Source organism: Ranitomeya imitator, chromosome 4, assembly GCF_032444005.1.
Source record: "Ranitomeya imitator isolate aRanImi1 chromosome 4, aRanImi1.pri, whole genome shotgun sequence".
NCBI classification, from domain to species: domain Eukaryota; kingdom Metazoa; phylum Chordata; class Amphibia; order Anura; family Dendrobatidae; genus Ranitomeya; species Ranitomeya imitator.
The window spans coordinates 665864875-665891156 of record NC_091285.1 but is presented as its reverse complement, the minus strand read 5'-3'; the positions used below and the strand labels follow the sequence as shown (position 1 = coordinate 665891156).

The 26282-nt window shown below is 47.2% G+C and overlaps 1 protein-coding gene across 4 annotated transcripts in view; it reads right to left on the bottom strand.

The window, feature by feature from the left end:
* Nucleotides 1–10581: 10581 nt before the first annotated feature.
* The window catches only part of SMARCA4 (SWI/SNF related BAF chromatin remodeling complex subunit ATPase 4), a 39690-nt gene continuing 23989 nt past the window's right edge, over nucleotides 10582–26282 (bottom strand). For 2 of the 4 annotated variants that reach the window (XM_069767140.1, XM_069767141.1), the window contains exons 20-34: nucleotides 24756–24869; nucleotides 24513–24620; nucleotides 24339–24425; nucleotides 24120–24166; nucleotides 23858–24024; nucleotides 23463–23626; nucleotides 22300–22527; nucleotides 22017–22094; nucleotides 21586–21804; nucleotides 20903–21144; nucleotides 20717–20825; nucleotides 20529–20630; nucleotides 19856–19988; nucleotides 19605–19744; nucleotides 10582–11294 (exon numbers count right to left, since the gene is read on the bottom strand). In XM_069767140.1, the coding sequence (XP_069623241.1) occupies nucleotides 11262–11294; nucleotides 19605–19744; nucleotides 19856–19988; nucleotides 20529–20630; nucleotides 20717–20825; nucleotides 20903–21144; nucleotides 21586–21804; nucleotides 22017–22094; nucleotides 22300–22527; nucleotides 23463–23626; nucleotides 23858–24024; nucleotides 24120–24166; nucleotides 24339–24425; nucleotides 24513–24620; nucleotides 24756–24869 (1971 nt within the window). In that variant the 3' untranslated portion in view covers nucleotides 10582–11261. Of the gene's footprint in view, nucleotides 11295–19604; nucleotides 19745–19855; nucleotides 19989–20528; nucleotides 20631–20716; nucleotides 20826–20902; nucleotides 21154–21585; nucleotides 21805–22016; nucleotides 22095–22299; nucleotides 22528–23462; nucleotides 23627–23857; nucleotides 24025–24119; nucleotides 24167–24338; nucleotides 24426–24512; nucleotides 24621–24755; nucleotides 24870–26282 lie in introns of all 4 variants that reach the window. The other 2 variants (XM_069767138.1, XM_069767139.1) reach the window with 1 other exon arrangement.

Here is a 26282-nt window from a genome sequence, read left to right as displayed (position 1 = left end):
TCAATTCCAGACAATTCTACATTGAAAAAGTAAAACGGCACTCCTTCTCTTCCAAGCTCTGCGGTGCGCCCAAACAGTGGTTTACCCCCACATATGGGGTATCGACGTACTCAGGAGAAATTGCACAACAACTTTTGTGGTCTAATTTCTCCTGTTACCCTTGTGAAAATAAAAATTTTGGGGCAAAAAGATCATTTTTGTAGAAAAAATAAGATGTTTTATTTTCACGGCTCTACGTTATCAACTTCTGTGAAGCACATGGGGGTTCAAAGTGCTCACCACACATCTAGATAAGTTCCTTAAGGGGTCTAGTTTCCAAAATGTGTCACTTGTGGGGGGTTTCCACTGTTTAGGCACATCAGGGGCTCTCTAAACGTGACATGGCGTCCGATCTCAATTCCAGCCAATTCTGCATTGAAAAAGTCAAACGGCGCTCCTTCACTTCCAAGCTCTGCGGTGCGCCCAAACAGTGGTTTACCCCCATATATGGGGTATTGGCGTATTCAGGAGAAATTGCATAACAAAATTTATGGTTACATTTCTGTTTTTACACATGTGAAAATAAAAAAAATGGTTCTGAATTAAGATGTTTGCAAAAAAAAGTTAAATGTTCATTTTTTCCTTCCACATTGTTTCAGTTCCTGTGAAGCACGTAAAGGGTTAATAAACTTCTTGAATGTGGTTTTGAGCACCTTGAGGGGTGCAGTTTTTAGAATGGTGTCACACTTCGTTATTTTCTATCATATAGACCCCTCAAAATGACTTCAAATGTGATATGGCCCTAAAAAAAAAAAATGGTGTTGTAAAAATGAGAAATTGCTGGTCAACTTATAACTCCCTAACAAAAAAAAATTTGGTTTCCAAAATTGTGCTGATGTAAAGTAGACATGTGGGAAATGTTATTTATTAACTATTTTTTGTGACATCTCTCTCTGATTTAAGGGCATAAAAATACAAATTTTGAAAATTGCAAAAATTTTCGCCATATTTCCGTTTTTTTCATAAATAATTGCAAGTAATATCGAAGAAATGTTACCACTAACATGAAGTACAATATGTCACGAAAAAACTATTTCAGAATCAGCGGGATCCGTTGAAGCGTTCCAGAGTTATAACCTCATAAAGTGACAGTGGTCAGAATTGCAAAAATTGGCTCGGTCATTAAGTACCAAATTGGCTGTCACTAAGGGGTTAATATGGGGCCACTGTGCTGTAATGAGCATTGTCTCATGTCGGCAATGGGCCGGGCACCGTGACTGTGGTGACTGCCCTGGTTAGGGTTGTTTTGGTGGCTGGTTGACGCCAATCGAACAAATTGATTATTTTGGGATCTTCTTGATGTTGGTGCCTTGAAAGAAAGTCTCCACCACGTAGACTTATATTAAATCCCCCCCACACCTTAGTTATGGGATCACTATTGTATCACTGTTTACAAACAGTGTTTCCTTAGCGTCTGCTTTGTGCTTTGTTTCCCGTACCGCGAACTTCCCTCTACCCATGTACTCAAACAGACGTGCACACAGGCGGTTACCAGGAGGTGACGGGAAACACGCCCGTGGAAGGATCACACCACTCCGCAGCTCTGCCCCCTTCCGGCAGCAGAAAGAGATAGGAAGGAAATATTTACAATACGAGTGGGATTTGGGATATCACTGTATATAGGAAGAAAATCAAGCACAAGCACAGCACTGGGCGAGTGGGGAGCCCATTGCTGTGCCCAAAATGCAATACTGAATGATGGGTACAGGTACTGACCGGGGGTGGTAAAGCCTAAGAAACTTGTAGGGGTTGCAAAAAGTTAGAAAATCATGGTTTCTATAAAAAAAAAAAAAAATACAGCACCACTCATGTCCATAGGCTGTGTCAGGTATTGCATGTAAAGGTTTTGTTCGTTATTACTATATGCCTCGCTTTCTTCAGTCGGGCAAGTACAGTTGTAGCAATACTTCCTATTAATAGTACAGCAGCGGCCATCCCCCTTATTATGTACAGTAAGTGCTCTCGCGGGGATGTACGATCCCTCCGTACAGAGGTTAAAGACAGATCAGAGCATATGACAGAAGCAGGATGTGGGCGCGTTGCCAAATGCTTCCTGTCATTAAGTCGTGTCATTGTGTACTGTACAGCGTGACGTTGGACACCGTCTTTCACAGCCGCTAGTTTCTATGAAAGGATTAAAAGGGAATCGTTCAGCAGGCTATCGCGACCCCATCCGAGAGCAGGATGATGAAGGGGCAGAGACCCTGAATCCAATGATGTGTCACTTACTGGGCTGCAGTTTTGATATAAAGTTTTATCTGCTGCAGATCTACCAGCTTTCTGAATGAGGAGCTCTGCATAACCCCGCCCACATCACTGATTGGCAGATTTTTGTATACACTGTACATAGGCAGAAAGCAGCCAATCAGTGGTTGGGGCGGGGTTATACTAAGCCTATGAATAATTAGGACTACATGGCAGCAGGTGACATCGCTGGAGTCAGCATCTCTTCCACTACATCATGCTGCGCTCATATTAGGTGTGAAAAACCTTAAGACAAATTACCTTTAAATTCCTCTATATTAGTGATACCTTCAACAGGCCCTATTTACACGGGACTATGGGACCATAAAAAGGTTGTCCACTAATGTAACAACCCTTTCTTAAATATTGTATCCCAGTGTAAAATAAAAATAACAGATCATGGAAGGTTAGAGATGGAAGGTTCCTCCAGGATGATCGTGTCCAACCCCCTGCTCAATGCCGGATTCACTAAACCATCTCAGACAGATTTCTGTCCAGCCTCTGTTTGAAGACTTCCATTGGAGGAGAACTCAGCGCCTGTCAAAAAGTTATTTCTAATCTCTAATCTGTATCTTCTCTCTTTAGGTTTCATTCCATTGTGTCTCGTTTTTCCATGTACAAATGAGAATAATGATGATCCCTCTACACTGCAACAGCACTTCAGATATTTGTAGACGGCTATGAAGTCTAATCTTAGCCTTCTTTTTTGAAGCTAAACATTCCCAGATCCTCTATCCGTTCCTCGACATACTTTGCAATCTGCTCACCATCCTGGTAGCTATTCTCTGAACTTGCTACAGGTATTCAGTATCTTTTTTTAAAACGTGAAGCCCAGAACTAGACACAATATTCCAGATGAAGCCTGACCAAGGAGGAGTAGAGGGGGATAATTACTTCACATGAGCTAGGCACTATGCTCCTCTTAATACATCCTTAGACAGTGTTTTTGCTGCTGCATCACACTGTTGACTCATGTGCAGTCTGTGATCTATTAGTATACCCAAGTCTTTTTCACACGTGCGGTTGCTTAGTTCTATTGCATACCGATACAGTGATGTCAGTGTCAGATCTACTACACTTGTGTGACATCATTATAGCACATGAGAAGTGTAGCCCATTAATGGCCACTGATTGGCTAAAGTGATTTCTCCTTAGCGCCTGGAGACCTGTCACCAACATTGCGCCAGTAGCCGTTATTTATATTTTACACTTGGGAAAACAGTATTTAACATGGAATTGTACTAGTAGTGTACAACCCCTTTGTGAAGTTGTAGCATATGCATGCTTGCATAAAAGGCAAGATAGGGTGGGGTGAGTAAGCAACTACAGCACTACCTTAGACAGGTCCTACGCTTGCCTTACCTCGCTGAGAATAAACGTCTACATCTGAATGGGTACATGTGAAACCTCTTCCTAGACTAAAATTCTCTCTCTGTGGTGGGATATTGGAACTGCTGTAATTAAAACACCTGAAGCTAGGAGGCAGAGTGCACGATCAGAAGGCTAGAGAATACATTTCAAAAACCTGACCTGCACATCCAAACATAGACTCAGTGTGAACAGGTGCTGAACCTAGAGTCGCCAACTCGTATATAGCTAAATAAACATTTAGAGAATAGAACATACATATTCTCTAGCCTTCTGATCGTGCACTCCGCCTTCTAGCCACAGGTGTTTTAATTACAGCAGGTCCAATACCCCTCCATAAAGAGAGAATTTTAGTCTAGGAAGAGGTTTCACATGTACCCATTCAGATGTAGACGTTTATTCTCAGCGAGGTAAGGCAAGCGTAGGACCCGGTATAAGAGAGATGCCGTAAAGTGGCTACCAGGTACACAAAATTGGCCATTTTTATGCGCTAAAAGCTCTCATTTTTCATATTTCTAGTGCAGTAATGCAGTTCAAATTTCGTATTTCAAGTTTGTATGTTCTAGCGCTGCAGTGTGCTGCCTTATTTAAGACGTAGATCTGGACGTAGATCTGGGGATTTATTATGATGGAATATAGGCTGAACTGGATGGACAAATGTCTTTTTTCGGCCTTACTATGTTACTAAGTTTAAGGGTATGTGCACACGATGCGGATTTTGCTGCGTGTCCGCAGCAGTTTCCCATGCGTTTACAGTTCAATGTAAACCTATGGGAAACCAAAAACACGGTGCACATGCTGTGGAAAAAAACGCGCAGAAACGCAGCGGTTTACATTCCGCAGCATGTCACTTCTTTCTGCGTTTTCCGCAGCGGTTTTACAACTGCCCTTATGGAAAACCGCAGTTGTAAAGCCGCAGTGAAAACAGCAAAAAAAAAGCGGTAAATCCACTAAAAATCCGCAGCGGTTTTCCACTGCGGATTTATCAAAGCCGCTGCAGAAAAATCCACAGTGGACCTAAATACGTGTGCACATAGCCTTAATCCTTCTACTTCTTACCTCCCCATATGGACCTACCGTGTTCTTTGGCTGGCGCTCCCTCCCCTGGAACATGTAGTGCTTCACATTGGTAATCCCACCAACATAATTTCATGGCAGCATCAAAACCACAGTTCTGCACAGGTAGTTAAAATGATAAAGCCATGTGCCCCGATCCTGCAGTATCAGTTTATAGAAGGAGAACAGGTGTCATTCAAGAGTTATGAGAAAACAAAAAAAGACAGTAGCTTGAGGAAGTATTCACTGCCCCCCCCCCTGGCATTTTTTTGTGTTTTTCTAACTCAAATCCTAGAATTTCACTGGGGTTTTTTGAGGGTTTGAATCAGTTCATGTAAAGAACATGCCTACAACTGTGAACATTTGGTTTTCTTTTTATTGTAAAGCAAAACAACAAATAGAACAAAATTACTAAAAATGTCAGTGAGGATCACAATTCACTCCCCTAAAGTCAGTACTTTGTAGAGTCTCCTTTTGTGGCAATTACAGCTACAAGTCGCTTTGGATAAATCTCTGCGTTTTCCCCATCTTGCCACTCGGATTTTTGCCCACTCCTCAAGGCAAAACTGCTCCAGCTCCTTCACAAGTTAGATGGCGAACAGCAATCTTTAAGTATGACAATAGATTCTTAATTGGATTAAGGTCTGGGCTTTGACTCGGCCACTCAAACATTTACGTGTTTCCCCTTAAACCACTCGAGTGTTGCTTTACCAGTATGCTTTGGGTCATTGTCTTGTTGGAAGGTGAACCTCCGTCCCAGATTAAAATCACTGAGACACAAACAGGGTTTGCTCAAGAATATCCCTGTATTTTGCACCATCCATCTTCCCCTCGACTGACCATTTTCCCCGTCCCTGCTGCTGAAAAACATCCCCACAGCATGATACTGCTGCCGGCATGTTTCACTGTGGGGATGGTGTTTTTGAGGTGATGAGTGGTGTTGGTTTGGCATCAGACAAAGCGTTTACTTTGGTGGCCAAAAAGTTCTATTTTGGTCTCATCTGACCACAGCACCTTCCTCCATACGTGGGAAGTCTATCCCATGTCTTTTGGCAAAAACTCAAAATGAGCCTTACATTTTGTAAGTAAAGGCGTCTCTCTTCCCACTCTAACATGAAGGCCACCCCTAATACGTAAGCAGCCCTAGCTGAGACCAGCTCAGGCATATGATCACATGTGAGGGCACATGAACCCTCTTTTTAAAGACTTTTTTTCTCGTAAACTGGTGTAAATGTTAGGTGAGCATAGTAACACACTGATACTACACAACATTTACACAGGTTTAAGGGGAAAAAAATTAATGGGAAACTTCATTACAAAACATAATAATTGGGCCTTATTCAGAATGCAATAGGTCCCCGACCCCAGGATTATTCAGGTTGATCTGTTAGTTCAGGTCATGAGATCACTAAGCAGGAAGAATGGGGATCGGACGGGGGCAGAGTTACTTTCCCGGATGAAGCCCCATTCCGACTATTTGGGACATCTGGCAGAACGATTGTCTGGAGAAGAAAAGGTGAGCGCTGCCATGAGTCCTGTGTCTGCCAACAGTAAAGACCATTCACGTGTAGGGGACTTTCATCCATCTTTGGGGGGGGTCACTCACAATTTTGCTCTAAAAAACACGGACATGAATAACAAACAGGATCTAAATCTCCTCTAAGAGTAACTTCCCCAACAATCCAGGAGCAATGTGGTGATGAACAACGCCGGCATGATGGAGACCATCAGTAACAAGGCAAAAGTGATGACTAAGTGGCTCGGGGAGCAAAACGGCGACATCTTGGCTTCATGGCCAAGAAACTCCCCAGATCTCAATCTTCCCAAGAACCTGGGGGCGATCAAAAAGCAGAAGGACAAAGAAAAAACATAGAAATTGTGATATACTCCAAGCACTGATGAGACAAGAACGGGCGCTCATCAGTTAGGATCTGGGCCAGAAACGAATTTATGAAAAAAAAAAAAAAAAAAGGCGCAAATGTAGAACAGGCAGAACCCCCACAAAAAAACGAGACTACTAGTTTTTCCTCTTTTTAATAAAAATGGCTTAGCACAAAAATAGGTGATAAAAAAAAAAAAACGTGCATACTTTCTGATGTGGATTCCTTTTGACGACAGTGTTTCTAAAGCAGGAAAAAAAAAAAAAAAGCTAAGCGAACATACAGTAAATGTAGCCGATATACAAACACATTAGGAAGACAAAAAAAGTAAAAAAACGGAGACATCGGCGCAGACTGAATTACTTCAAGCAAAGCTGCAGCGCCCCCTAGTGTCTGATCAGTGTCACTACAATGATGATGAAGATGATGATAAAACTGATAATAAATTATAATGGAAGAGAGGGGAAAAAGGTTGTGGCAAGTGAGGTGTGAACAGGACTGAGATGGGAGCAGGACACATGCATTGGCCAACTAACATTGCTCCCAAGCCTCTTCACGTGCACCCTCAGTTTTGAAGAGCGTGCATGTGTTCAGTAAGAAGAGGGACATAGGTGCAGCCAGAGGGGTTTTAGCTCTATTGAAATCCAATATGTGATCCTTCTTTCCCTTCTCACATCTGCCATAAAGTTAAAGCTGACATTTTTTTTTTTTTTGCTTAAAAAACAAAGTCCTAATTTATTTCATTTTAAAAAGTTACAAAAAGGAAAATGGGCCGATGCAAATGTTTGGGCACCCTAGGAGATTTGTGTGTGCAGATAACTTTGACCAAGGGTTTCAGACCTTAATTAGCCTGTTCGGGTTATGGCTGTTCACTATCATCGTTCGGAAAGGCTAAGTGACAAATTCTACAACTTCATAAAAATCCAGCCTCCTCCAACCTTGTTAAAAAAAAAAAACAAGCAGCCATGGGTTCTGATAAGCAGCTGCCTGGCACTCTGAAAATGAAAATGGTGAAGGCTATAAGAAAATAAAGCGTTTTCAAGTTCCCCTTTCTTCAGTTTGAAATGTAACTAAGAAATGTCAGTTACCAGGAACAGTGCAGGTTAAGATAAGGTTTGGAAGACCAAGCAAAATGCTCAGTGAGCCGTTTGTAGGATTGCTGAAGAGGCAAATCAGAACCCCTGCTTGACTGCAAGAGACCTTCAGAAAGATTTAGCAGACTCTGCAGTTGTGGTATATTGTTCTACTGTTCAGAGACACCTCCAAAAATATGTCCTTCATGGAAGAGTCATCAGAAGAAAACCTCTCCTGTGTCCTCAATTTCAGGAAAAGAACATCTTGCTAACCATTAAGCATGGGGGTACATCAATCATGCTTTGGGGTTGTGTTGCAGCCAATGGCAAAGGAACATTTCATGGGTAGAGGGAATAATGGATTCAATGAAATTTCAACAAATTCTGGATGCAAACATAAGACCATCTGTAAAACAGCTGAAGATGAAAAGAGGAAGAGGATGGCTCCTACAAATGGATAATGAGCCTAAACACATGTCACAATCCACAATAGATGCACAGAAGAACAGCGCTCCACCGGGTGTAGTAATCCAAAACAATCTTTATTCAGCCATATAGCATCAGCGACGTTTCGACCATATGCTGGTCTTTTTCAAGCATACAAACAAGGCGGCAAGGCGGTCTTAAATAGTGTGGACACCACACAGGGAGCCAATCACCATCCAGTACCACCCACCTTACATCTTAATACAATATAACGAAATATATAAATAGACATCAGACACTTATGTGCACATATAAGTAACATACACCCGGTGGAGCGGTGTTCTTCTGTGCAGACATTGGCGTTTTACCCAGGAAGGGTTCCCTGGATATGGAACGAGCGCCCGAATGAGTGAGTGCTGTCGGTCACCTGTTTATTTCATAATCCACAATAGATGGCGCAAGCTGAAGGTTTTACAATGGCCCTCACAGTCCCCTGATCTGAACATCATTGAAAATCTGTTAGACCTCAAAATAGCAGAGGATGGAAGACGGCCCAGGAATCTCGAAGAACTGGGAGAATTCTCCAAGGAAGAATGGAGGAATATCCCTCAAACAAGAACTGAAAGACTCTTGTCTGACTACAAAATGTGTTTACAAGCTGTGATACTTGCAAAAGGGGGTGATACTAAATACTAACCATGCAGGGTGCACAAACTTTTGCATCATACCAGTTTCCATTTTGTAGTTTTTAAAATATAAAACACAGCAAAGATGTGAATAAAGTAAACCCTGACACCGTACGCACAATTTTTATGGGGGAAACAATTCTTGCCAGATTACACACAGGGGAATGAAGAATCTCATGCATCTCCTTGGCGGGAGACTTTTTTTTTCAATACAAAACATCCTAAAGCCATGTAAGGACTTTGTTTTCTCTGTAACAAATATGCCATGTGTGAAAATACAAACATTCAGTTCAACAGTTCAGAAATCAATGGGCTTCTCTTAGCAGATGAATGAATCCAGCAGTATTATCCTCCTCCACCAAACACTGCCACAATGCAGTCAGGGGGTAACGTTCTCCTGGCATTCACCAAACCCAGACCCCTCCATCAGAAGCAGAGAGAGAAGTGTGATCCGTCACTGGACAGAACACGTCTCCTCCGGAGTCCAGTGGCTTTACACCACTGCATCCGACGCTCGGCATTGTGCTTGGTGATGTACGGCTGCACACAGCTGCTCGGCCATGAAGCTCCCAGCAGGCGCGCAGTGTTTGTGCTGATGTTAATACCAGAGGAGGTCTTGCAGTTATGGGGTCATCAGAGTGTTGGTGACTTTTCTGCCCTCTGCTCCTCAGCCCCCCGCTCTGTAATGTAACAGGGTCTCCACTTCGTGGCAGAGTTCCCAATAGTACACCAGGAGGCTGACAGCGACACACCTGGGGGACGACGGGGATCGGACGCTACACACCATAGGAGGGCGACGGGGCTAGGACACTACACACCATAGGAGTGCGACGGGGCTAGGACGCTACACACCATAGGAGGGCGACGGGGCTAGGACGCTACACACCATAGGAGGGCGACGGGGCTAGGACGCTACACACCATAGGAGGGCGACGGGGCTAGGACGCTACACACCATAGGAGGGCGACGGGGCTAGGACGCTACACACCATCGGGGGCCGACGGGGCTAGGACGCTACACACCATAGGAGGCCGACGGGGCTAGGACGCTACACACCATAGGAGGCCGACGGGGCTAGAACGCTACACACCATAGGAGGGCGACGGGGCTAGAACGCTACACACCATAGGAGGGCGACGGGGCTAGGACGCTACACACCATAAGGGGCAGACGCGGACCAGACGCTACACACCATCGGGGGCCGACGGGGACCGGACGCTACACACCATAAGGGGCCGACGCGGACCGGACGCTACACACCATAAGGGGCCGACGCGGACCGGACGCTACACACCGGGGGGGGGGCCGACGCGGACCAGACGCTACACACCATCGGGGGCCGACGGAGACCGGACGCTAAAAACCATAAGGGGCCGACGCGGACCGGACGCTACACACCGGGGGGGGGGGCTTTGCACAACGGGGACCGAACGCTACACACCATAGGAGGCCGACGGGGACCGGACGCTACACACCATAGGGGGCTGGCGGGGACCGGACGCTACACACCATAGGGGGCAGACGGGGACCGGACGCTACACACCATAGGGGGCAGACGGGGACCGGACGCTACACACCATAGGGGGCCGACGGGGACCGGAAGCTACACACCATAGGGGGCCGACGGGGACCGGACGCTACACACCATAGGGGGCCGACGGGGACCGGACGCTACACACCAGGGTCAAAGTAAATACAATCATTAAGACGCTGATGACTTTTCTCCCTCTAGAACATCCACATAGTCCGATGCTCTGTCGTGTGAAATAAAACCACAGTTGTCAGAATGAAGACAGACAGACGCCTCCCGCTGTTCCGCTCTTTACCATGATTTCAGCATTTTATTTTGTTGTCCCATGACATTAAAAAATAAAATAAAAAACACACACAAAAAAACAAAAAAAAAGAGCCCCAATCTATACAGAAAGATACCAGTCAGTCTGGACGAGGTATTTCATCTGGTTTTAATTTATAATCCAGTGACACTGACACACAGACATACAGCTACCACTGCCGGGCCCCTCCCTGTGCAGTGCGAGAAGGGGGAAGGGGACGCGGCGTCATCTTGACCTGTTTATTTTTTTTCTTGTAAAATACAGTACTAATGAGTGGATTGCTACCTGCATGCATCCACGGCTGACACTATAGTGATTCCCATACTGTAACTCCAACAGTACTGCCGTAACAAAAAAAAAAAAAAAATAGATTTATATATAATCAAAAAAGTCATATTCCTCTTACCCTATCCTGAGAGGCCTCGTGGTGCCGCCAGATAGTTAATGCTACAGGCGGTACCGTCCCTACGACTCCTCAGTTATATAAATATGGAAGAATTTTTTTTTTGTACAGTTCACTACATTTCAGGCTACCCGTTAGCGTCCTACGGAAAGAGAAGAGGGCGAAGGGCGGGCAGAGTGGCGGCGAAGGCGTCCTTGGTGGCACCCAATGGAATGAGACATGGAACCATCAGTCGGAATGGTCTGTAAGCGTCAGTCTTCTTCTGTCCCGCTGCCGGAGCGGTCCTGCAAAAGTAACCGGAGAAAGGAGGTCATGTACGGAGAGGGAGAAGGACGGGATGAATATCAGGTTTCGCCTCAACTTCTTCAGGGGGTGAAGTTGGTTTGGGTGAAGTGCTGCCATCTAGTGCTTGATCACGGTAATGCGATGTCTTGAATTATATTTAATTTATGTTTTTTGTTACATTTTGTCAATACTAAAGCTATAAATTAATTTTTATTTTGCTAATTTATCAGGAGTACTCTTTCTATAGAATACCCATCTTGGCTCTATTACCAATCCTCCCCTGCTTTTTTCAGGATTGCTTTTTGGTATATAGGTTCAACAAAAAGAAAAATCAGGCTGAAGCTTCCATGATTGGAACTACATCCTATTTCCCATGCAGATTAAGGCCTCATACGTGTTTTTTTCCTCAGAAGAAGATTTCCATCATGTCAATAGAAAATGTGCCGATGTGTCGGGGCCTTCTGAGGGCTGCTATGGCTGAAGCCAATGGCCGAGTTTCAGAGGAAACTAGTAAATGTATAACACCCTTCAATACTGTGACATTGCTGTGTATTGTAGGGGCAGTTCATGTTCCCTAGAATAACACGAAAAAAGTTATAAAAAAAAACTTTGCTTGAAAAAAAAAAAAATACACATACATCAGAACAAGTTTAGATTCCCCCCTTTGTCCCAGACTTAAAATGGCACCATTTAAAAAAAAAAATAATAATAATTTTTTGCGGCGATGCTTTAGTAATTAAATACATTAAAGTATTTATCCAGATACAATGAACATTTAAAGAGGGGGATGGGGGTGGGAACGAGGCAAAATAGACCCTGTTACTGAACCCCACTGCACCCAGAATATGTTGTGCAGTTATATGTATGTATTATAGGTTCCATGTGAGATGCATGTCCCTAATGCATCAGCTCACAGGCTGCGCCCCTGGGCAGAGGGGACAAGATATCCCCCTTCTGACCTTCCCCACCTTTGTAATTCCCACAGTAAATATCGGCAGGCTCCAGCCACCTGCGGCTATTGTAATGTATGTCTGGCCTGCCGCTTTTCTATTGGCCTGCCCTCTGTATCTGTGTGATATATTCTGTGTCCTGTGAGTAAAGTGTTGTCAGACTGGAAATACGTGGAGAAGCAGTGATCTTTTATATGCGCCGATGTAATCAAGGAATTCCAGCCAGTGTCCTTCATTCAGAATCCAGCCAAAGCAGAGTGGACCTCCTGAAACACGGGGTGGTACTGAAAGAGGTACTATAGCACAGTAGACCCCGTTACACTGGTGGCAGACAGCGAGATGTGATATCCCTTCTACAGGAGGAAAGGAATGAATGGAAGACAACCACCAGAAGTTAAAGAGGACTACATTAAAAGATCTAGTGGAAGGGTGGAGGGTCAATCGCCAGCAACAAAACAAAAGCGGATTTGATAGCAGCCATCATGGAACACGACAGTGCAGCGCCCCCCAATGTGAACGTGGAGGAGACTGAATTCCAGAGGGAAGTAAAGAACAGACTGGCGTTCTATGGCCCAAACCCTGCAGTAGAGATCATACGAGAGGTGATAGCTGATGTGCGTACTGATCTGAAGGAAGAGATGGCCGAGCGGACCAGGATAGAGCTAGCCAAGATGGAGATGGCAGAGCGGAGAGAGGAGAGTCAGCGAGCAAGGGGAGCTCTGGCCTCTGACCAGGTACCTTCAACAGTAAGCCACAAAATGATCCAGTATAATGCCTTCCGACAGTTGGGGGAGGCAGAGGAAGACATTGATGGCTTTCTGCAGGACTTTGAGCGGCAGTGTGCCCTTCATCAAGTGAAGCCGGAGGAACGGGTTCAGATTCTGGCCAGCAAGCTGACAGGCCGGGCAGCGGACGCCTATCGCACGGAACCTGATGAGGACTGTAAGGACTATGAGCGGATCAAAGAGGTGATCTTGGCCCGGTATGCGCTGACACCAAAAGTTCCGCGGACTTATAAAACGCGCAACCGATACCCACGTTGAATGGGCCTGTAAATTACGGCGGTCACTGCTACAGTGGGTACAAGGGAGCCAAGCAACCACTAAGGAGGACGTCCTCCAGCTCTTCTTGTTAGAGCGATTCTTTAATGGACTAAACCCCGAGACACAGGAATGGCTTCGGGACAGGCGGCCAATGACTCTTGAGGAAGCCACTCATCTGGCCGATGAACATCATGATGCCAGGAGGCCTCAGCTGTCCGGATCAAAGATGGTCACTAGGGGTCCGCTCATGGACCTAGAGGCCCCCAAACCACAGAAGATTGTAGGGGGACCAGCTAGAAACCCGGCCTACCACAATTCCCCTGGGGCGCGATGCCACACCTGCCGTCAGCTGGGCCACCTGCAAAGACAATGTCCCAACCGGACTCAGCATACCCAGTGGCCAAAGGCGGGAACAGCTACCTTCAGCCGGGCTACTGTACACTGCTACCAAGGCGAAGCTGACCCGGCATTGGGGGCTACGACTAACCAAGGGATGGAATACATGGAGGAAGTGCTGCATGAAGTAGACCCCGTGCAGGCAGCCCGGGCAGATAATCGACAACAGCATCGACAGGTCGTGTGGGTTAATGGGAAAAGTATGCAGGGACTAAGATTCAGGGGCAACTTTGACCCTGGTGAAGCCTCATTTCGTCTGGAACCAAGAGAAGACGGACCGGACAGCGACACAAAACTTCTTTTGGCCGGGGGTAACTTATGATGTTCGTCAGTACTGCCAGACCTGTGACAGTTGCCAGCGCATTGGCAAGAGGGGAGATCGATGCACGGCCAAATTACGCCCGCTCCCCATTGTGGAGGAACCATTTAGCCGGGTAGCGGTCGATCTGATAGGGCCGTTAGCCAAACCCAGTCCGTCAGGGAAAAGGTATATATTGACAGTGGTAGATTATGCCACACGGTATCCAGAGGCGGTTGCGTTACCCAACATACTGGCAGAGACGGTGGTGGCCGCCCTGCTCCAGGTTTTCTCACGGGTTGGATTTCCCCGGGAGATTATCTCAGACCAGGGTACCCAGTTTACAGCAGAGGTGACCAACCAACTGTGGAAGCAGTGCGGCATAAAGTCCATTAGAAGCGCCCCGTACCACCCGCAAACCAGTGGGTTGTGTGAACGCTTTAACGGGACGTTAAAACTCATTGGGACTTTTACCAGGACCTACAGGGACTGGGAGAAATTCTTGTCTCACCTCCTGTTTGCCTATCGAGAGGTGCCCCAAGAATCCACAGGGTCCTCCCCGTTCGAGCTGGTATACGGGAGACGGGTAAGGGGACCCCTAGACTTAGTGCTAGAACACTGGGAAGGGGAGGGCATCATAGAAGGGGTACCTATTGTACCCTATGTGCTGGAATTCCGGGACCGCCTACAGGAGCTGACCCAGGCTGTACGTGGGAACATGCAGGTGGCCCAGCGGCGCCAGCGCGTATGGTACGATCGGAGGGCCAGAGAGCGCACCTTGGAAATAGGGCAGAAGGTCCTGGTGTTAGAGCCCACTGGGCAGAACAAGTTCCAAGCTGCTTAGCAGGGGCCCTACCAGGTAGTGGGGAAAATAGCCGACACCACCTATAATGTCACAGATTGTGACGACCCCAGGGTTGTCCGCATGTTCCACGTGAATATGCTGAAGCCCTATCGGGAGCGCCCTGAAGAGGTAGTAGCCATCTGCGCACCTGAAGCAGAGGATTGAGCCGGACTTCCCTTGCCGGATGTCTTAGGGGAAAGGACTCAGTCTAAAACATGGGACCAGGTACACTTGGGTGAAGACCTAGGCCCCCGGGAGAGACAGCAGGCCGAGGCGTTGTTGAGGCAGCGACAGAGGATGTTTTCAGGGAGACCCAGGTACACTCGCCTGGCACAACACAAGGTTGAGACCCAGGATCAGACCCCCCTGCGACAACCCCCCTTCCGCGTCCCTGAGTCTGTACGAGAGGGGATGCGACAAGAGATACAAGAGATGTTGCGTTTAGGAGACATTGAAGAGTCAGATAGTCCCTGGGCATCCCCGTAGTGTTAGTGCCCAAGAAGGATGGGACTACACGGTTTTGTGTAGACTATCGTAAGCTCAATGAGAAAACAGTGACGGATGCGTATCCCATGCCGCGTGTGGATGACTTGTTAGACCGGCTGGCAGGGGCAAAGTATTTGACCACCATCGATCTATGCAAAGGCTACTGGCAGATTCCCCTTAGTCCTGATGCTATTCCAAAGTCCGCATTTGTCACCTCGTTTGGCTTATTCCAGTTTCGAGTTATGCCATTCGGGATGAAGACTGCCCCGGTGACCTTCCAGAGGCTGGCTGACCGGCTTCTGGATGGTCTCCAGGACTATGCTTGTGCCTACCTGGACGACATCGCCATCTACAGTGCGACATGTGAAGAGCATCTAAATCACCTAGAGACAGTATTGGACAGGATCCACAAGGCCGGAACCACCCTGAACCCAAACAAGTGTCACATGGGCAAAGCAGAGGTTCAGTATTTAGGGCATTGGGTGGGAAGTGGGAAACAGCGACCAGAACCAGCCAAGATTGAGGCCATAGCCAAATGGCCCACCCCATGCACTCTAACCCAGGTCATGGCGTTTCTAGGGACAGCGGGGTATTACAGGAAATTCGTTCCCAATTACAGCAGCGTAGCCAAGCCCCTCACTGATCTGACCCGTAAGAACCAACCCCGCCAGGTAACCTGGACCCCAGAGTGTGAGGAAGCCTTCCGCCAGCTAAAGGACGCCCTCACCAATACCCCTGTATTGGCTGCACCCGATCCAACTAAACGTTTCCTTGTTCACACAGACGCTTCTATGTTTGGATTGGGGGCAGTACTGAGCCAAGTCGGGCCGGACAGCCAAGAACACCCAGTAGCTTACCTGAGTCGGAAACTACTGCCCCGTGAAGTGAGTTATGCGGCCATCGAGAAGGAGTGCCTGGCAATAGTATGGGCACTCAAAAGGTTACAACCATATTTGTATGGACGACAGTTTTCCCTCCTAACGGACCATAATCCCCTAGTCTGGCTTAATCGGGTCTCCGGAGATAACGCCAGATTACTGCGGTGGAGTTTAGCGCTACAACCTCTGGACTTCACCATCCACTACAGACCCGGCAAACAAAACGGTAATGCCGATGGACTAAGTCGACAAACGGAACTCGTACCAACCCCATAAACTTCGGTCATCCCCAAACCGATCCGTTAAGGATCAGACTGTGAGGTATTGGAATTCAGAGGGATATAGTACTGGAGTATGTGTGTAATGAAGGCACTACTGGGGGAGTCATATCTACTTTGTATAAAGATCTGTTGCACACTTTCCTATTGGGGTTTCCAATAATGGCGAGAGCTAAGTGGGAGAGGGATCTGGGTCCAATGGATAACGAGACTTGGGAGTCGGTGCTAGAATGGGTCCCACGATTATCACTGAGCGAACCGTATAGACTGTCACAGCTCTATGTGATACACAGGGTTTATAAGTCACCGATGGTGCTATATAAGGCTGGTTTGCGTGATGATTCTGAATGCCCGAGGTGTAAAACTGCAGATGCTGATATACTCCATATGATGTGGACGTGTCCGAGACAGGCTGCTTTTTGGGTGGTAGTTTTGAGTCGTATGGAAGGTGCGTATGGATGTAAGGTGCCAAGGGATCCACTTGTGTGCTTGTTGGGATGTGTGGATGAGATTGGAGTGGATAACAACCTGAAGATAGCTATTGCCAGATTGTTATACATGGCTATGAAGATAATAGCTCGAAATTGGATTAGGGAAGAACCGCCGTCAAGAGGAGAGTTCCTCCAGTATGTGAAGCAGGGCCTGACACTGGAAAAGGGGTTTTATAAAAAAAGAGGGAAAATCGAAATGTTCAATAAAATGTGGTCTCCGTGGATTGCTATGGAAAAGGGGTATTATAGAGGGAGAGTTAATTAAGGTTCCTAATTAATGGTAATGTTAAATGTGGCTTATATTATTGGCCGAGGGATTAGATAGTATATTGGTCTAATGATGGAAGTGCTAAGCAAGGTGAGCTGCTTTGTTGGGTGGGGTTGGGGGGTGGTGGGATTGAAGGGGAATGTTTGAAGGGGGGGGGGAAAGCTTTGTATTGAAAATAAGAATGTAACATGTCATTTATCTTGTTATTCTTAATAAAAATTTATTTGAATAATAAAAAAAAAAGGATCAGACTGTGTATGCCGATCTCGTCGCTGAAAAGGGGAGCCGTGTTACGGAAGCACTCAGCACCCAGAATATGTTGTGCAGTTATGTGTATGTATAATAGGTTCCATGTGAGATGCATGTCACTAATGCATCAGCCCACAGGCTGCGCCCCTGGGCAGAGGGGACAAGATATCCCCCCTTCTGACCTTCCCCACCTTTGTAATTCCCACAGTAAATATCGGCAGGCTCCGGCCCCCTGCGGCTATTGTAATGTATGTCTGGCCTGCTGCTTTTCTATTGGCCTGTCCTCTGTATCTGTGTGATATATCCTGTGTCCTGTGAGTAAAGTGTTGTCATACTGGAAATATATGGAGACGCAGTGATCTTTTATATGCGCCCAGGTAACTAAGGAATTCCAGCCAGCGTCCTTCATTCCGACTCCAGCCAAAGCAGAGTGGACCTCCTGAAACACGTGGGGTGGTACTGAAAGAGGTACTCCAGCACGGCAGACCCCGTTACAGACCCCAACCGGTGGGGTGAGGAAATAGTGTTCGATCCATAAAGATAATGGTAACAGAAAGGTGAAAAAAAAAAACATGTAACATCTATTTTGGTGGTGTTCTGTTTATAACTAACCCCTTCACCACCCAGTTTCTAGTTTGAGTTTCCGGTTTGTTTTTTTTATCCTTTTTTTCCCCAAAGCCATAACTTTTTTTTATTTTCCAGTCAATATGGCCGTGTGAGGGCTTGTTTTCTTCAAGACGAGTTGTACTTTTGAACGACACCACTGGTTTTGCCATATAGTAAATGAGAAAAAAAATTATGCTCTTTTGACTGCCCATTATTGTATTTTAATGCAATGCTGCAAAGACCAAAAAAAAAAAAAATGTAATTCTGGAGTTTCGATTTTTTTTTCTTCTCACTATGCCGTTTACAGATCGGATTAATTATTTTTATATAAGGATAGATCGGGCGACTCAACACAGGGATACTAAATAGGATTTTTGGCTACTCGCCGCAAAATCCACTTCTCGGAGCCTTTGTTGGGGGACACAGGAAACCCTGGTATTTGGATTAAGGGGTGGCAGTTGGAACTCTGCTTCCAGATCTCGCTCCTTCCTCAGGCCAAACCTCGTGATCCTCCTTTGAAGCGCAAGTTTCGGTACTTTCTCTTCGACAGAGGATTTCTCCCGCCAAGAGAGGCAACAGGATGGCCAGGATAGGAAAAGGGTTTCCTTTAAGCCCACCCCCTCCTGGTGTCCCTATAACACGCAGGGTAGATCCACCAGGACCAGACCTGGCAGAGTTCCCTGTGCATGCCTCACCTCCAGATTCTAGGGAAGATGGTTTCCTGTGTCCCCCAATTTTTTTTTTAAACATTTTTCTCACTTTACACTTGCTTCAATAGACTCCATGGGAGACTAGAAGCTGCGACCATCCGATCGCCTGTGTTGCACACACCAGGGCTGAAACTGTGCTCTGTGTAGCAGAAATGCTACTTGCTATGGGAGGCGTTCATAGCTATCCGAATATGACAACCACAGGGTATGCCTCAGATCCCGGGTTGTCATGCCCGCGGTCATGTGACATGGGCACTGATGGGCAGGATTAGTGACGCGCTTCCCGAGTGGGCATATTAAATGCCCCGGTCAGCGATTGACAGCAGCATTTAACATGTTAACAGCCACGGGTGGATCGCAATTCCACCCGCAGCTGTTAGGGGCACATGTCAGCTGTTCGACATGTGCCGGAAAAGTTGCGGGCTCATAGTCGGAGCCCGATGCAAACAGGGGTAGCCCACCTTGTCCGTAACAAAAGAACTTGATTGATTTAAGTTCTGCTTGTGGCCGGCTATCTTTGAAGTAGAGGTGACAAGCCTGTAGCCTTCATTATTCGTCCTGCCGCCATTACAGACCAGCCCCTTTCAGATGAATGCACCTTTTTACCTTTGCACTTCAGAGCTGCATTCACAATTCTGCGAGCTTCTCCTCATACACTCACTAATGCCTGCATTAACTTGAGCTGTGCCAGAGCCATATTCTTTAATCCCCACCATCGAGCTCTTCCCGTCCATTTGGCAATGTCAGGAGTTGATGCTAAACCTTAATGTGTGACAGTAGAGGAGCGCACGTGCTGCAGCAATGACACTCACCTCTTCTTGGTCCTCTTCACTGTCGTCATCACTGACTACCGGCTTGGCCCTGCATCCTCGGCTGGTGCGCCTGCGCCCCTTAATTCGCTCCTGCATCCTCTCCTTACGACCCAGTTTAATTTTCACCTTGACGGACCGAGCTGAGACACAGGGCATGGACGACGTTAAGAAAAGGCACAACATACCATAACCACAGGTGCCTGACTGGGGGAAGACAGCAGCACGTTGCCATCTTCAGACGAGACACTCACACTCAGATTCTGATCCTTCCTCTTCCGCTTCCTCGTCTTCTTCGCTCTCGTCTCCCTCACTCTCCTCTTCCTTCTCAATCTTCTGCCTAACACTGGTAAAGACGGACTGAAGCACGATGGAGTCTTCATATATCTGCAGATTACAATGGATCACCATCAAACAAAACAAGACCCAAAACACCAGAACTGGACAAATTCCCCCCTTGTGGTGTGAAACCACTGCGTGAGGAGGTCTGTCTTTATTTAGCGCAAGTTTAACTAACTTTATTAGGCTGAATTCAGACATCTGAATAGGAACTACAATGTATGGACCAGCCATGGGTCAGGACCAGAGCTCATCAGCCATACAGACATGTTTGGGGCCAGAATATCCATGGCCGGTCTGTGTATGGACAGCGATTCTCAGTTTATGATTAGCCAAGAAAGCGAGACATCACCTGTGCGCCGCACAGTCGACATTTCCCCAGCCTGGCTAACCAAACACCATGACTGTGAACCAGGAATCTCAGGGAATTCACGTGGTTCCTCCCCACAGTCAGAGAGCACTCAACTGGACTATGTAGCAACCTTATCCTGCACGTCTGGAAAGGTTAGGGAGTTATGGGGGTACCTGGGAATCACTGCCATGGACGTTGTATTAGCGGACGCGGTGGTCTACTGTGGACTGACTCACCAGAGATCCCTCCAGGTTGAAGGTCTGTGCGTTTTGACACAGCAGCATGACGTCCTTTTCCAGATCATTCAGATTGCGATATTTGTGATTTCTGATCCTCTCCTGAAACAAGAAACCACTTCCAGATCCATTCGTGTTTTACATGAAAACCCAATATTGAGGGGCGATCAGGGCCATCCGATGCCAACCTTGATCTTTCTGAAGTCCACCGGCTTCCGGATCAGCTCGTAATACTCCGGGAGCTCCTTACGGGATGGAAGCTGGATGAAAACTTCACTGAGCTGCCGCCCGGAGCCACTGCCACAGGAAAAGACGGTGAGGCGGATTGCGCTTCTTAGCATACCACTAGCTGGTGACAAGGCGGGAGCCGTTACCTGTCCTTGTATTTGATCACAGCGTCTACGATCTTCTTCATTTTTCTGGTGAGATTAGGAGGGTTTGGGGAAAGCTTTTCTGCCGGGGGTCGCCCTCGTTTTTTCTTTCTGCCATCATCCTCCTTCTCCCGTCGCGAGCTGGTAGTTGGGGTCCCGAAGTCCACATCTCGTTTCCGCTTACGGGTGGTCTTCTTCTGACGAACCTCTTCCTCGATTTCCTCTAGTGTCCCTTCCTCGATGGCCTGCAGAGACTAAAGTACTTAGTTGCAGCAATCACTTACAACTTAACCAGCTTTACCGTCTCCTAGATGGCTGTCCGGCTGCTCACGTCAACATAAAAGATGGTGCCCAGAACGTCAGACCTCACATGTATCATTAGAAGAGCACAAATCCAGGATGTCTACCGATGGTACATGTGGCTCAGGAGGCCATATTACCGGCACCATGGACGGGACAGACCTATAACTGCAGTGGCGACTTATTGCCAACACATGGGTGGCGTTTCGGCTCATAAGCGGTACCACTCGTCCGATAGTGAAGGTCTGAGCACCGACTGTTCTCCTGCCATGAACTCAACAGCCTCAATGACAAACAGGAGGCCGAATTCGGGTCAGGAGACCAGCGACCAGCCATTGAAAAACACGGGAGTGTCCAACTGTCCTCAAAGATGTAACAGCACAAACCTTTAGCCACTGCTTCTCCGTGAGCGAGTCGCTGTAGTCCACCTCCTTCCGATTCCGGGATCCACGCCCAAACATCTTCTCCTCCTCCTCTTCACATGTCAGACGCTCCACCTCGGCGTCATCTTTAATGATCCAGCATGGAAGCTCATCCTCCTCCATTAATCGAGGTTTGCGTTTGGGGTTGCGGGCTTCCTCTCGCCGCCTATCTAAATCCATTCTCTGAAATGGTAAAAAAAAAAAATCAAATAAAAAAAATATAAGAAATAATAATAAATAAAAAAAAAAAAAAAAGGTAAAAGTGAGAAAGTTCTGCAAATGCTAAAAAGATAAGGAGCAGAGGCAAAGAGCTGTGCAAACATGGGGTCATCAATAACCAGAATAGACATTACATTAACCCAGTAGTCCAGAAACGAGCCTTGTATGGGACTTACCATAAATAAGTCGAATTCTTCCTCATGCCTTGCAATCATCTGATTGACCGTTTCGTCATCAGGTACTTCATCTTCCTCCTGATGGCAGACACAGCTCCATGGTTAGTATATGGACAGTCCCATGTAAGTGAATGGACTGGTGGTCAGACGTGCACTATTACTATTCAATATTGTATTCAGTGACCTAAAACTGAAGTAATCGAGTAGTCGTGGAACTACAACTCCCAACATCTCCACCAGCAGAATACTGCAGACCCCTAATGTGATTGTGCTGCTTCCTCACCTCATCCTGCTCCTCGTGCTCCAGGATGGCCTGCAGGAAGGCTTTCCTCTCGTGGCTGGAGGATTTCTGATCGAACATCCCGGCCTGGATGACTTTCTGATCCACGTTCAGTTTGTATTTAGCCGCCGCCAGGATTTTCTCCTCCACGCTGTTCACCGAGCACAGACGCAGCACGCGCACCTCGTTCTGCTGTCCGATACGATGAGCGCGATCCTGGGCCTGCAAGTCCTGAAAAATCATTAACCATTAAAGTCAATGGTCACTTGTGAAGGGGGCAACCGTAGCCTGGGCTGGAATATTAGGAAACTGCATATATACTGTACTTTCGGGATTTTGAAACTCCGGTGGTTTGGGGTCTGAAGGTCGCTGCTGCAGGAATATTCTGGCACCAGCGGAGCGATGCCTTAGGCCCGGGTGTTCGGCGGTGTAGGGGATCCACCGTCATTTTGTGAAAGCTCGGAGCCCTGCACTTTCCATACTCTTCACTGCAGTGGACTCCGGGAAAATGGCTGCCGGAAGTGGCGCTTGCGCAGATTGAGACCTCAGCACCAACATCCTGCCTCCTGATATCTCACAGGCGCATGCGCTTCCTTCGGCTGCCATTATCCCGGAGTCCATCACATTAAAAAGCATGGAAGATGCGGGAATCCAGGCTTTCACTTAATGTTGGCAAAGCCGCCGCACTGCCGAACACCCCGTCCTACCAGCTTGAGGCCCTCAGCATCGTCCCTCTCCTGACGTCGCCGAACAACCCATCCTACCTGCAACGGCGACCATGCCACCCGAGACCCCGCTCCATCACTGCTGACCCCCAGGTATGCTACCATAAAAGCGGATTATAAACACATGCCACCATTTTATTACATTTTTTTCCCCATTTTCCTCCCCAAAATATTGGGTGCGTCTTAGAATTTGCAAAATACAGTACTTGTATAGCTGGGATTACGTTATAAGCAAGTCAGCTTTGGTCCAGGGCAAAAAAAATGGCTTCTTTAGGCTACGGGGGACTCACACTCAAAAAAAGATCCTAAGTTATCAGAAAGGCGCCACTCGGCCATTTGGTTCGGTCTGGTACTGCAACACAGACCCAGGTGCTTCAGGTTGTACCAGCCTCCGTCACACACAAATATACGGCGGCGCGGCGTCAGTATATACATATATACCTGATGTGGATTCCAGTCGCTGTCATATATGATAACCGTGTCGGCCGACTGCAGATTGAGACCCAAGCCCCCGGCCCGGGTACTGAGCAGGAAGACGAAGTACTCGGACCCCGGCTCATTAAACGTCTTCAGTAACATACCACGGTCTTCGGCTTTCGTGGTTCCTGGGGGTGGAAGGAAGGGAAATAAAGACTCAGTGCAGACTATAGGGAAAGGAAAAACGTATATAGTAAAAGAATGAACGAGCAAGAGAAGTCTATAACTGCAGGAAAAATATGGCTGACGCACTGATCGCGGGGGATACGGAGGGTCTGCACGCCCATGCTTCATGGTAGGACTAGGAGCCACAGGGTAGAAGTCATCTGACACAGTGATAGGGTCGGGGGTTTACGCACCATCTAACCGGAGGTATTTAAAGCCCCGATAAGCGAAGTAGTCCTCCATGAGTGTCATGAGCGTGGTCATCTGACAGAAGAGCAGGACTTTGTGGTTGGTGGCTCGTAGCTTGGGGAGGATGCGATCAAGTAGCTCAAACTTTCCAGAGGCTCGGTAGAGGTCCTGCCTATAGAGGGGGCAAGAAAGGGATGAATGGGGGTCAGCGAAGTTTAACAGTACAGACCTACAGAACAGGATTGTGCCATTATATGGAAGACTCACCCCTGCACAATGCCTCCTGTGAAGCCCAAGTGTTCAGAAAAAGACTCCTGGAGAAAAATAGCGACAAAAGGGTCAGACGGAGGCAGTTCTCTGGCCCTTGTGAAATGAACAAGTAAACTCTGGGATATCGGTGGGCATAAAGAAGGTTCCTGAATCCCCCCCATATCATAGCGAGATACTACAAAGTGCCGCACATGCACATTACTGCACACAACCCACCTCTATATGCTGGAACATGTACGGATGGTTGCAGATCTTCCTAAGCTGCATGATGGTATTCATGAGGGTCTTGGTGCCACCTTTACCCTGCGGGAGAAATAGTGACGTCCCGTGAGCACCACGTGGCCTCCGCCCCACCAGGTACAGATGGAGGCAGCGAGGCCGGAGGCTTACCTTCTTATCCTTCTCCGATCCGTCTGTGAGGAGAACGCCCTTGGCCTGCATGTGTCGGTATAAGACCCGTTGTAACGCAGACATGTCGCACTTAATCACGTATTCCACCTGAAGAAAGAGGAGAAGTCACCCAAATGGAAAAATGATCACATCGCCTCTAATGGATCGTTAATACGACGCCATGACATACTAAGCCCTGCCCACGTGGCACTATAGCGGTGCTGCACGTACAGGACCACCCACCTTCTCCGGCAGCTGAGCCTCCACCTCCTTCTTCAGTCTCCGCAGTAAGAAGGGACGCAGAACTTTGTGAAGACGCCGGATGATCAGGATGGTTTCTTCTTCATTTAAATCCACCTAGAAAGCGAGAGCCGAGATCAGTCACTCGTATCGGCCCAGATATCAGGACTGAGACACTGCTCATCTGCCACCTCATGTGAGCGCAGCATGATGAAGGGGCAGAGACCCTGATTCCAGCGATGTGTTACATACTGGGCTACAGATCACTAGAGCACTAATACCCACTGCCATCTAGTCCTACATAATCAGGAGTTCAATATAACCCCACCACCTAATGGTAGCTTTCTGCCTATGCACAGTGTTCACACCTGACTGATGGGTCAGCGTTACAGATGACGGCAGGGTCACATTCTCAGTGTCCTAAGCTGCCAAGACTGAATTGTACTATCCCCCATCAGCACCGTCATTGTCACTGTCAGCGCTGCTTTTCAGGAACAGAGGCGAACAACAAGCAGCACCCAGTTTGTAGACATTTCAGTCCCTGGGTAAAAAGGTCTATAAACTGGGTGTTGCGTGTAAAGTACAATAAACTATATATTTAAAAAAAAAGTGTATATTCTGTATGGGCAGTGATTTGGAGGCTATCCTATACAATATGAACAAGGCAGAACTTATATTTCCTCTATCTCACTCACCCCGATCAGACCCATCGACCACAACAAATGACATACCCGCTTTCCCCTGCATCATAAGTCCGCTTGCTGCCCCTCCAGGAATGTAATAAAATTACCCACGTGACATAATTCAGACAGTAGCCTGAACTAGTCACGTGTCAGGATGGGCTGCAGTCTGAAGAAACACTTCTCCAGAGAACAGTGTCTCAACTGTCAGAGAAACAGTATTCTAAATAATGAAGATGAGTAGATCACTGCACACAACCCTTATCCATGGTCCAGATAAGTGCTCCCTGCTCGAGGACAGGATCTGCGCAAATTTCCTGAGCTTCCTTGTTCCTCGTCGTAGCGTATAAGCTGCCGACCTGGAGTGAAATCTTCTGTGCAGCACCTTGATGGCTTCTCGCCAATCCAGCTAATCAAAAGCATAGCCTGGGATCCCGGAGGGTAAGGAATTTCGTCCCGCTTTTGTACACGGCCAGAGAACACCGACCTGGACCATGGATCAGGGGTTCATGTAGCAATTTGCTTATCTCTACAAAGCACACATACCAGAGCCTCAGGAGAATATTTCTTCTCCTGTCACAGCCCTTCTCCAGAAGATAGAGTGTATATTTACACACGGTTCCTCTGACAGTTGAGACACAGGTCTCAGGAGCTGTGTTTTTTTTCCACACTGCAGAAGATTCTGATACGTGACTAGGAAAGGCTGCAGCTTGAATTATGTGACGTAAACCCTTTAACTACATTCTTGGACAACCCTTAACTCCTCTGTTTGATTAATCCTCCTCTACCCCAACTACTCCTCAGCCCCTGCCAATCACTTCATTAGCTTCCAATTCTCCAGTGAATCATG